The sequence below is a fragment of the Amphiura filiformis genome, chromosome 4 (genome assembly GCF_039555335.1).
Source record: "Amphiura filiformis chromosome 4, Afil_fr2py, whole genome shotgun sequence".
Classification (NCBI taxonomy): domain Eukaryota; kingdom Metazoa; phylum Echinodermata; class Ophiuroidea; order Amphilepidida; family Amphiuridae; genus Amphiura; species Amphiura filiformis.
This window is the reverse complement of record NC_092631.1, coordinates 16,689,455-16,702,560: the sequence shown is the minus strand read 5'-3', so window position 1 is coordinate 16,702,560 and position 13,106 is coordinate 16,689,455. Positions and strand designations below refer to the sequence as shown.

Genomic DNA, 13,106 nt, shown 5'->3' with positions numbered 1-13,106 from the left:
AGAGAGTGAGGGTCTGGTGGGTATTAGAGAGAGTGAGGGTCTGGTGGGTATTAGAGAGAGTGTGGTCCAGTCTTGTGGTGTTTCAGAGAGAGTGATGATCTGGTGGAGTATAAGAGAGATTGAGGGTTCTGATGGGGTATAAGAGAGATTGTGGTCCAGTCTGGTGGTGTTTTAGAGAGAGTGGTGGTCTGATGGGGGTATAAATGAGAGTGAAGGCTTGGTAGGGTATTAGAGAGAGTGTGGGCCAGTCCAGTGTAATGAGCATTACATGTATATCAAATGAAAGCTTAAAACAAGTGCTTTCACATGGTGCTCACCAATTTTTCGTTTATTTAGGGGAAAGGGGTTAGGTGTGGTCACGGGCATAGATATTCGTGTTTGGTAAAACACATTACTGCGGCATCTAGTCTTCGTCTTCTTCCTTATCTATGCCCGTGCAACGGGGCATAGATATTGTATTCGTTGCGTTTAGTTTTCTCCTTCTTCGCCTTCTTCTCCTTCTCCTTAAGACCAGTCCTTTGCACCCTCTAGCTTAAGAACTAAAGTAGCCTCGGGGCCCGTGCTTGGTATAATGATGGCCCATGACCCCTAGAAATTTCCTGGGGTAGCCTCGACCCCAGAGGTCAAAGGTCATGGGCTACAGGGGGCAATATGTGTAAAATTTGAAGCATCTCTAGCTCAAGAACTGTAGCGCCCTCAGGGTTCATACTTAGTATAATGATGGCCTATGACCCCTAGAAATAAATTATGGTAGCCACGACCCCAGAGGTCAAAGGTCATAGGCTACAGGGAGCAATATGTGTAAACTTTTAAAACAGCTATTGCTCAAGAACTATAGCGCCCTCAGGGTTTCATACTTGGTACAACGATGGTCCATGACCCTTAGATATTTTCTGCAGTAACATCGACCCCAGAGGTCAAAGGTCATGAGCTACAGGGGGCAATATGTGTAAAATTTCAAATAGCTCTAGCTCTGGAACTACAGCGCCCTCAGGGTTCGTACTTGGTACAATGATGACCCATGACCCTATATATATTCTATGTTAGCCGCATCCCCAGAGGTCAAAGTCTAAAGGCTTTAAAAAGCAAACTAGGTACGACATATTAACACAGTATAGCGCAATAGGTAGTATTTTGTTAGCTACATGTGTTTGCAATGATAAAGGTCTGAATCGTACGTCAAGGAAACTCATCACTTGACAAAAACTCAAAGGGAATGTGTAGGCATTTTGATTTTGGTTCCTTGGACCACCTCAAAAGGTTGTCATGATGGGACAAGGGGTGTGGTTGGTTAAGGGGTGGTGGGGTATTAGAGAGAGTGTGGTCCAGGCTGGTGGTGTTTTAGAGAGGGTCTGATGGGGTATAAGAGAGAGTGAAGGTTTGGTAGGGTATAAGAGAGAGTTTGTGCTAGTCTGGTGGTGTTTTAGAGAGATTGATGCTCTGATGGGGTATAAGAGAGAGTGAAGGCTTGGTGGGGTATTAGAGAGAGTATGGGTCAGTCTGGTGATGTTTTAGAGCGACTGAATGTCTGATGGAGTATAAGAGAGAGTGAGGGTCTGGTGGAGTATTAGAGAGAGTGAGGGTCTGGTGGGGTATTAGAGATAGTGTGGTGCAGTCTTGTGGTGTTTCAGAGAGAGTGATGGTCTGGTGGGGTATAAGAGAGAGTGAGGGTCTGGTGGGGTATTAGAGAGAGTGTGGGCCAGTCTGGTGGTGTTTTAGAGAGAGTGAGTGTATAGTGGAGTATAAGAGAGAGTGAAGGTTTGGTGGGGTGTTAGAGAGAGTATGGGTCAGCCTGGTGGTGTTTTAGAGCGAGTGAGTTTCTGGTGGAGTATAAGAGAGAGTGAGGGTCTGGTGGAGTATCAGAGAGTGTGGTCCAGTCTGGTGGTGTTTTAGAGAGAGTGAGGGTCTGGTGGGGTATAAATAAGAGTGAAGGCTTGGTAGGGTATTAGAGAGAGTGTGGGCCAGTCTAGTGTTATGACCATTACATGTATATCAAATGAAAGTTTAAAACAAGGGGTTTCACATGGTGCTCACCAAGTTTTCGTTTGTGAATAGGGGAAGGGGGTTAGGTGTGCTCATCACGGGCATAGATATTCGTGTTTGGTCAAACACAACTGTGGTTTCTAGTCTTCTTTCTCTTTATCTATGCCCGTGCAACGGGGCATAGATATTGTATTTGTTGTGTTTAGTCGTCTCCTTCTTATCTATGCCCGTGCAACGGGGCATAGATATTGTATTTGTTGTGTTTAGTCTTCGACTTCTTATCTATGCCGGTGTTAACGGGGCATAGATATTGTATTTGTTGTGTTTAGTCTTCTCCTTCGTCTTCGCCTTCTTCTCCTTAAGACCACTTCTTTGCACTCCTCTAGCTCAAGAACTAAAGTAGCCTCGGGGCCCATACTTGGTATAATGATGGCCCATGACCCCTAAAAATTTCCTAGGGTACCCCCGACCCCAGAGGTCAAAGGTCATGGGCTACAGGGGGCAATATGTGTAAAATTTCAAACAGCTCTAGCTCAAGAACTATAGCGCCCTCAGGGTTCATACTTAGTATAATGATGGCCCATGATCCCTAGAAGTAACTTATGGTAGCCTTGACCCCAGGAGTCAAAGGTCACAGGCTACAGGGGGCAATATGTGTAAATTTTTAAAACCGCTTTAGCTCAAGAACTATAGCGCCCTCAGCGTTCAAACTTAGTACAATGATGACCCATGACCCTTAGATATTTTCTGCAGTAACATCGACCCCAGAGGTCAAAAGTCATGGGCTACAGGGAGCAATATGTGTAAAATTTCAAACATCCCCAGCTCAAGAATCGTACGTCAAGGAAACTGATCACTTGACAAAAACTCCCTTAAAAGGGAATATGTAGGCATTTTGATTTTGGTTCCATGGACCACCTCAATAGGTTGTCATGATGGGACAAGGAGTGTGGTTGGTTAAGGGGTGGGGTATAAGAGAGAGTGTGGTCAAGTCTGGTGGTGTTTTAGAGAGAGTGCGTGTATAGTGGAGTATAAGAGAGAGTTAAGGCTTGGTGGGGTATTAGAGAGAGTATGGGTCAGCCTGGTGGTGTTTTAGAGCGAGTGAGTGTCTGGTGGAGTATAAGAGAGAGTGAGGGTCTGGTGGGGTATTAGAGAGAGTGTGGTCCAGTCTGGTGGTGTTTTAGAGAGAGTGATGGTCTGATGGAGTATAAGAGAGAGTGAGGGTCTGGTGGGGTATTAGAGAGAGTGTGGGCCAGTCTGGTGGTGTTTTAGAGCGAGTGAGTGTCTGGTGGAGTATAAGAGAGCGTGAGGGTCTGGTGGGGTATTAGAGAGAGTGTGGTCCAGTCTGGTGGTGTTTTAGAGAGATTGATGGTCTGATGGGATATAAGAGAGAGTGAAGGCTTGGTAGGGTATAGGAGAGAGTGTGGGCCAGTCTGGTGGTGTTTTAGAGAGAGTGAGTGTATAGTGGAGTATAAGAGAGAGTGAAGGCTTGGTGGGGTATTAGAGAGAGTATGGGTCAGCCTGGTGGTGTTTTAGAGCGAGTGAGCTTCTGGTGGAGTATAAGAGAGAGTGAGTGTCTGGTGGGGTATAAGAGAGAGTGTGGTCCAGTCTGGTGGTGTTTTAGAGAGAGAGTGGTGGTCTGATGGGGTATAAAAGAGAGTGAAGGCTTGGTACGGTGTGGGCCAGTCTAGTGTTATGAGCATTAGGGCCTACATGTATATCAAATGAAAGTTTAAAACAAGGGGTTTCACATGGTGCTCACCAAGTTTTCGTTTGTGAATAGGGGAAGGGGGTTAGGTGTGGTCATCACGGGCATAGATATTCGTGTTTGGTCAAACACAACTGTGGTTTCTAGTTGTCTATTATTGTTGTTATAGTAGTATATCATAACCTAAGCTTTACGTGTTTAGATGGCTAACTTTAGATGGCATATATTATATTGCTCTGCTGTGCAGAATGTACTCATAATATACCTATTCTCTAATAAACAGCCCTGGGGCATAACATTTATAAAAAAAAAGGGGGGGGGGGCATTTATTAGAAGTGACTTTTCCAGGGATTATATAAATGAAAGAATTTTGGAGGAAATGTATTGTCTAAAGTTGAATGAATGAACATTTTACAATAATGTGGCAATGAATAAGAATGGAAATTTAAGTTAGAATAGGAGTTGTCCATGCTATTTCATGATCATGACATGCCAGTTTTAAGCTTACATACCATGCTTATACATGTACAGCTATGGCATGGGTATTTCTATAAAAAGGATTATTTTCATCACATATCCATGGGGGCATTCATTATAGGGCATTCATGAGAGAATATTATATGGTATATGTATAAAATTTGATGTTTATGACAAATGATTGCATTAATAGCACCAAGAGTAAGAGTGATATAATATGAAAAAGCACTTACAAATCCCAGTAAGAGATACTTAAGAGATTTGACTATGAGCTTGATTGATTACCAAACTTAGTACAAGAAAAACAGTGTAAAATAGACAATGCTTTACTTCCGGCTTTTAATATAAGTGGTGACTGCGATTATATAATCTAGATTTTGTTATGTGGGTACTAGAATACAGTGCGCAAAAGAATTAAGGTACCAGTTATGTTCACAACTGTGTGTCATAAACAAAGATAGATGTGTCGGAAATGGAATCGACAGCCAAAAGCTGCATCTTTTAGCTAAGATTTAAGACCTAATTCGTTAAAATTGTTAGAGAAATAAAGCTACAATGATCCAAAGCCCAAGGAAGATGCAAATTCAAAAGTTGCAATTTGCTCCATTGCAGGCCCTATTGATTTGTACATAAAGCATTCTCGAACAAGAGAACTAGCATCATGCTTTTCATTGAGCACACTAAAACTAGCATCATGCTTTCATTGATTAGAACACAAAAGTGCAACTTATGATTTTGTTCCTTCCTTAGGTTTTAGGTGACTGTTTCTTTAATCCTCAACCAATTTCAACAAATGAGGTCTTAAATCAGACCTAAAGAGTACATGTATTGGCAGCTTGTTTTGATTTTGACAATATGTCTTTATTTAGGATATACAGGGGTGAACATAACTAAACTGGTACCTTAATTATTTTGCGCACTGTTTCTTGTTTTATGAAATTAAAAAAAAAAAATATAAAAAGGAGCAGTCTACGTTTCGTGTTCTTCGGTTGCAAATTTACATTCAACTTTTTAGAATGATAAAGTGGATAAGCTTTGGAAGGTATTTTTAATGGGATAATTTAAACAAATTCTCTGAGTATCTCTATAATTTCAATCCTATCTCTAGATCCCATCTGTCTGTCTGTATGTTTGTATGTATGTATATGTTTGTTGTCATATAATATTCCTGCAATAGAATTTGCCCATACCCCATAATACATTATTCCAGAGTTGAATACATGCATTGGCCAGGGGAGGCGGGGGGGGGGGGGGGGCAAAATCAACAAATTTTGCACAAAATTGCTGCATTAACGTGAAACTTTTTGGGAAAAAGTTCTGACTGCCCCATGCCCCCCTGGCGCCACCACTGAATGCATGTAATTTAATACTACACCAGTCGTCCACTGGAGTAGGCATTGACATCACTGTCTCAAGGCAGCCAATGGATCATGGTAGAGGTGTGATCTAGCAATTACAATGACTCGGTCGCAGTCCAGGTGCAATGTATTATGGGTAATGAGCAAAAATGGTCAATTGTACATGTTCAGCAACAACCCTCCCTAACCAAAGCACATCCTAACCTTTAACCCTTGCACCCTGACCCTTTTCAACAGGTTTGTGGTCACCTGTGGGCTAACGATTTTTACAAAGATGCCATATTACCAAATGGCGTGTGCTATACCGCTGATGCTAGTCTTGGTTTTAACACAGTAACTAAACAGCGTCCATGTCTCCATGGTAAGTTCAAATCATCATGTGCATGCAATCATCATTTAAAACTAATTAACTAATTAGCCTTTGTCTTTCATTTTTCGTTATTAAAAGCTCACATTGTCTTGTGGAAAATTTGCTGCACAATGATAACATTTACATATTGCTTGTTTGTAAACTTTGTAACTAACAAATTGGATCAATGAAAACAAACCTTGTTATATACACTTACTAACTTTTTTCTACTGTCTATTTATATTTCAATCTATATGTAGTACCGGTACAGAAAATATGGGTTCTTCTGTAGAATGCAAGAAAATTCAAAACACATTTGTATTTTCTTATCACCATGCATTCTCACAATGTCTGATCTGCATTAGGCCCGGTTCACACTCTGAATCACAGACGACAACATCACAGCAGCAGATAGGTGTATCCCATCATGCTCTGCAGTACCACAACTTTCAATTACTCGCTTATATCAGGGGAGTTAAAGACTTTTGTTTGAAAAAATATGATCTCCAAAGTATTGTGAAACTATTCATAGCTCTCAATGTCTAAGCCACTCTTACTTATGTTTTATATGTATTTGCTATGGAGCAAGCAGATGTATGATGGGATACTCCCTTCAGCTGCTGTGCGACAACATTAACTTTTTGCACCTTGAGCTTGAATGCACTTTGAGCTTGAATTTTACAACATCCATGATAGAAAACCTATCATTGCACATAATATTTCAAGTTGAAATAATTTGCTTGCGATAAGCGTTTCTGATTAGCTGCTCATCAGGGAGAATACTACTTCATGGAATGGCGTAATTGGTGAAAAAAAGCAGCGCAAACTCTGCAATTAATTATTTATTGCATAGAGCATGATGAGTATGAATCAATTATCAAGCGATAAGACCTAGAATACATCACACACAAAAAATGGGTGCATGATTCCGAGTATGAATCAGGTGTTCACTCAGATACTGTTAATTGTTTTTCTATTCTATGAGTAAGAAATATGAATTTCTTAGCGTACATATACATGTAGGCCTACATTTAAAGAGGAAGCCCCACCTGAGCAGTTCTTCTGGGGTGAACCTAACCTGCCTGGTTATCAAATTAACCAATGACATGGTTATCTCTGCTAATTGATACAATAACATTAAAACGTCTGTCAAACTCAGAGATAACCTTATTAATTTGGTAACCAGGCAGGTTTGGTTCACCCCAGAAGAACTGCTCTGGCTGGACATCTCTTTAAATCATATAGCTTCGTTTTAACTCTTACATTTTTACTCTCTTTTCTTGATCAAACTCATACTTTTTTTTTCCTTTTCAGTGGATCATTATTTTGATTTTATGTTTATGATTTTGATTTTAATGTTTTAAGTTTCTCATGTAATATTTCTAACACTCAATTTTTTGTTCTCACATATCTTTTGCATGCCTGCCTCGTGTTGCTTGCCAATTTACTTCTCTCTGAATCAATCGACTCAATCAATCGACTCAATCAACCAACGATGATTGCCTGGATGCATGTTCTACAAATACACTGGCATGTCCTGTGGACCGTGATTTGAATACACGAAAACATCTCCTACTACTGTTGGGTTCAATTTGCTATAGACTTGTGCTCATAGATGGGCTAATCATTACTTTAGGGAAACAATAAAAGTGATTTTACCAAATGGTGCCTGTTTTACAATGGAATCCGATCTTCAATTTGAAACTATAAACAAGACAAGACCTTGTTTATTGGGTATGTGAGATTTGAAACTTTTTCTCCATGTTTAGTGTTAGAATTTAATGTCTTGTCTTGTTTCAACTTGTCTTGTATCAACTTGTCTTGTCTTGTCTCATCTTGGGTCAGGGTCAGAATTTCGTTTCGCAGTGCGAGAATCCATCTTGATTCTTATGCGAGAATCAACTTGGATTCACGCAAATCTGTTTACGAGAATCTTTGCGAGAATCGATTCGCGGAATCTCGCCGAAATTCTGACCCTGTTGTCTTGTCTTTGCATTCGTTGTATCATCTCAATAAGGCACTGCAATCAAATTTTGTTTGATCTTTGGATCAACCGTCGATACTGTGTCAAATGCTTGTAATTAATGAATGATCAACTAATTAATCCGAATTAATGGTACATTTGTATTGGTCAATATCATTACATGCACAGATTCATAATGTTATCATAATTAACAATAATCAATTAAATTGATTTCATAAACAATAAGGATCGACCAAGCATCGATAATCAATCGAAAGATCAAACTAATTTGGTTATATTGCCAAAAGTATGTTTATGAATATTTTGTGATATAAACTATATGTGACCATCCAGCACAACTGAGCCCTGAAGTCGCCAATCATCATTTTTGAGATATTCAACCAAAATATTCTGCTTGAAATTAGCTTTAAAATGATGTATATCATGTCTATAGTACTTGACATTTAAGTAGTGAAAAATCAATAAAACAGTCAATAAATCCTTTGTTTCCTATTGTTTATTGTTAAGTTCAATGGAGCATATCTCAATAGTGGCACTGGCGACATCCGTGCTCAGTTGGGGTGGATGGTCACATATAGTGTCGTCATACTATTGTGGTGTTTGCTGATTTTGTAACAGTTCAGTGCATGAACTTGTAAATTTCATATCGATCAGCTATATGTATAAATGTTAAATTTGAAAACTTACAATGGTAGGTTTGAGGACTCACAAGTGAGTCATCTGTGTATTTCCAACACTGTCAACTCTCATGTTACCTATTGAATCTTAGAGAATAGATACCTTTTATGTCAGTTTACCATAGCTCACTTGCTCATCTTCAGAAAAGACTTAGGCCTGTGTTGCTTCTCAGATCTTCAAAAGACTACAAATGTACCTGTTAGGAAATAATAATAAACATACAATAGACATATCTGCAGTTGCCACATGTGGCAGTCAGAGGACAGAAAGTATTGTCGGCGAAATTCCTGTTTAGACATAAGTCATTTGTTTGAAACTAGAAGAGTGTTTTAGGTTACTGATTTCTCACAGCTTCTGAATTTGCTCACTATTCACTATCTATGCTCAATAATTTGTAGCATTCATCCAGACTGCTCTTAGATGTCATCAACCCCAATCAGAAGAAAGGGTGTTTTGAATCATCTAATATAGCTGCACACACTATGGACCACAATGGCCTCATCCCAATGGCATAGTTCAATAACCTCTATCAAACAATAATAGTGCAAAATTTCACCTCAAGTTGCAGAGTCTGAGTTTTTGTACCCAAATTTTCAAAGGTCATTAATGAATGTGCAAATGTATTGGGGTTAATGAATTGTGCCCTGATAGATGAGCATGTTGCAGTGACATCTTGTATTACTTACCTGTACAGTGCACTGCTATGGTATGTCATTGATTGATCCTGAAAAGCAAGTTTCAGGTGTTTCTATTTTGGACATACATCCTTCCCATACACCTCCCAGGGGTTAACAATCTATGGGATCACATCTTTGGGCTATTCCATTTAAAATCCACACTACCCCTGTGGAAGATTTTGGAAATATCTTTCACATGGGGAGTTTGAATTTCAAATGGAATGAACACAAGTAGCTCTATTTGAAATTCACCCTCCCTTTGTGGATTCAAGTTGAATCTTTTGCAAGTCCTTTTAGAGTGAATTTTGCTACAAAACAACAAATCATAATTTAAACATGTTTTGGTAAAAATCAATCATATAGCACTTGTTCAGTGCCTGTATGGGACCATGCCAACCCCTCTCTGACGTTACAAAATCCACCAGTCCTAAGCGCCTCGTTGGCCGCTTTGCGGCCATGCGCGCTTCGCTCTCATCCCCCTCAAAGCGCCTCATTGGCTGCTTCGCGCCCATGTGCGCTTCGTGCGCACCCCCCCCCCTTCGAGGAACTAGAACTATTTCTAACAATCATACAATTAAAGACAACAATTAACTCAAAATTGATTCTGAAAAGGTGAATTTTAGATTTTTCGAGCCCAAGAAATGAGCTGGAATTTTTTAGCAACTCTTAAAAATTAAGTTGATGGCATCATCAGTAGGAAAGAATAACAAGGGATGTACTGTTTTGATGGTGACACCACCCATGACATTGTCACAGTACATTGCCAAGTTCACTTCCATTCCCAACCCCATAGGTTAATAAAAACCTTGGGGCAAAAATAATGTGTTGCACATGTAATGGTTTTGGTGGTTTTACTCTTTGCAAATTGAATATCAACAAATTCCAAAAATGTGGTCTCTTAACATCATATGATCCATGTGTGGTAAGAGGATAGGCCTACATGTATGTATTTGGCAAAAAATGGCACAATCTCTCTTTTGCATGTCAACCCCCCCTTTTTTTATTGTACCAGGGCTACTCCCTATTTATCTATCTGAGTTTTGTCCTTAAAAGTGCATTTCGTGATCCACAGCATCATCACCCAACTTTACTCAAAAAAAGGTAGATATTTTTATACAATGCACCAATGGAAACCTCTGGCTACATAATGTTTACACACAAAAAATTTCTTGCAGATTAATTTGTTCAATAGAAATATTGTGAAATTTGAATTACGTTCTGGTACACCAGAAAGAAAGCACAACATATTTTATATTGAGCAGTACACGTTATAATACAAATAGTAATACATAACTCGCAAATGCAAAATCGGAATAAACTGACATTTTTGAAATAAGGGTTTTTTCTGTAGATACTGCAAAATGTCATAAATGGAGTATGCAAGGATTATGAAAAACTCCTTTAAAAGAAGTTAACCTTTTTGATGCATTTTTAGTGCATTTCAAGCTGTTTTTATTCATCAACAACATCAACTACTGGTACTAGTATCTACTTCTGTTTGGTTCAGGCATTAACATACCCCAAAATCAAAGTTTCCAGTGGTATAGTTTTTTCAGGGACACCATGTAGGGCTATAGTCTATCCGAAATGTGTCTGGAATCACAGTTCCAATATCTGTGCTGGAATATCCGCAAGACATCAGGACTACTGTTAAATATCAGATTGACTTGACTCTAGTTGTAGACAAATAGTGAAATATTAAATTTGACACATGCCAAAATGTTTCATCGGTACATTGATCAGAGTTACCTCGCTTATGATGGCATGTTTTGTGTAAAGATATAACATTACAAAACTGGAACAATTTGTCATTTTGTAGACTGAACCTACCCTTTAGGCCGCACCGATCATTGCCATGGGGCTTTCACATTCTTTTCCATGCTCGCTATGGTATACAATACAAATTGCATGTAAACTTAGTTTAAAGGGAAGTTGAATCTTTTTGAAGTTGAAATTGATTATGTGGCTTTATTGTGATAGAAGTAGGACTGTCACTAGGACATAACAATAGGCATTGTTTATTTCTTTCGTTATCGTCAAATAAAAGTGATGAATTGTGATATTCTGTTTGCATGGATTTGCTCAGAACAGGTGGCAGTAGGAGTGGATTTGTAAATTGTATTATGAAATTTTTACATGGAATTTTGTCTTTGCAGAATTTATCTTTTGCACAACTTGGTTGTCAATTTTGTCACATGATTTTTCCAAAGATTTTTCTGGGGGGAGGCTTTGGGTGCTGAAGCCCCCCGCACTTTGTTAAAAATCATGTAAAATCAGCCGCTTTTTTGGCGATTTTAGCCATTAAGCCCCCCAAGCATAACTCTGAAAGCTCTTCTGAGGTCATGACCTTGACATAGCGAAAAAATTTTATTTTAATTTTGACAAGAAGACATACATACCCTTCATATAAAATAACATGAATCATGAATGCCAATGTGTAATTTCCCCCTATTTTGTCTCCCGTTGCTAATGAAAACAAACTCCGATTGTATTGCGTGAGGTCCATTTATTAAAAGCTCCATGGCATGCACCAATTACTCTCTTAGTTTCGAGTCCAGACTGCATATTGTAAGGACGAACGACGTGTGTTTAGAACGACGTAAACCACAGCATAAACCATTTGTGAAGGAGACTAACTCTCAAGTTGAAGCGTTTCCGATTAGAACGTCAGTCCGGCAAACTCGTCAAATTGGGCATATAATATCAAAACGGGATGTACGAACGGGAATCGGGATATCGCTGTGCTTGAAACCGTGCGCCCAGCAGGGCCCGGTAACTTGCAGTAGTGTTTTGTTTTGCATACAGCCCGGGCATGCAAGAAGTGCTGTGAAAACATATTTATATTGTACTCTCTTAGAGTAAAAGAGTGAAAAATTCACTCTTCGAAAGAGTGAGAAGGGCAAAAATCACGCCTAAAAGGGACATTGCTCTTCGTCTAGTAATGTCCTTATCATAACTTGAAAGAGTGGTTTCCACTATTTTAGGAGTGATTTTCTCTCTTTTAGGAGTGTTTTCTCTCTTTTAGGAGTGATTTTCACTCTTTTGGAGTGATTCTCACTCTTCTCACTGTTTTCGGGAGTTACATGATTTACAGGGAAAACTGGACAAGTCATGCATTTCTTATAAAGGGAATTTTTATTTACTGGTTTATCAGGGTTATACAGTGTACAACATATTTTCTGATTCATAGTTGGCAGTGGCAGCACCAGGTATTGTTTCCATTACATGGAGGAGGGGTCAAAGTGAAGGAGGGGAAAAGTGAATTCTGGGGTTAGCCCAATTTTTGCCCAAGATAGTTGGGATTTTTCTATTATTTTGGTTCATGTTTAGGCTAATGCTCCCATGTCCCTTGCAATGTCATTGATGGTTTGGGTAATGTATGCTAAATGTCTAAGATTTAGTCGTTAAGGATTGGGCTTTGTGAGTTTCCAATGTGATGGTATACAGTGCATATATATTGGCTTAGGAACCGGAATAATTTTGGTGCAGGGGCTCTCAATAATTCCAGGTGAAATGAAAAAATGTCATCATACACAAGGAAAGGCTAGGAAAATGGGTGCTTTGGAGGTATTATGTGCAAAATTTTCCGACTCAAAGGGGGGACCCCCTCGGGCATCCCCAGAATGGGTAATCAACAAATGCTCTTTTTGTCAGCCCCCTCATGTTGAAAATCTTCGTACATTGTAAGCCACTGATAATGTAGTGTATAGCTGAACTTGCTAACTGAAAGCTTACTGGACCATACTAGTACATAAGGTCTTTTGATTTTTTCAGTATCTGTTTTCATTAACATATTCGTTTTCGTATGTCATATGAAGTGTTAGACTCCTAGGTCAGTGTGACCAATCTTTTTATTCTATCCTTATGTCACCGAAATAAAGGAAAGGACTGC

General features: G+C 39.2%; 1 protein-coding gene across 3 annotated transcripts in view; it reads left to right on the top strand.

Moving 5' to 3' along the window:
- Positions 1-13,106, top strand: part of LOC140150617 (integrin alpha-9-like) — a 161,447-nt gene that overhangs the window by 26,373 nt on the left and 121,968 nt on the right. Inside the window, exons 1-2 of one of the 3 annotated variants that reach the window (XM_072172671.1) lie at positions 5,778-5,887; positions 7,477-7,609. In XM_072172671.1, coding sequence (XP_072028772.1) covers positions 5,885-5,887; positions 7,477-7,609 — 136 coding nt within the window. In that variant the 5' untranslated portion in view covers positions 5,778-5,884. Of the gene's footprint in view, positions 1-5,763; positions 5,888-7,476; positions 7,610-13,106 lie in introns of those variants that run through there. The other 2 variants (XM_072172669.1, XM_072172670.1) reach the window with 2 other exon arrangements.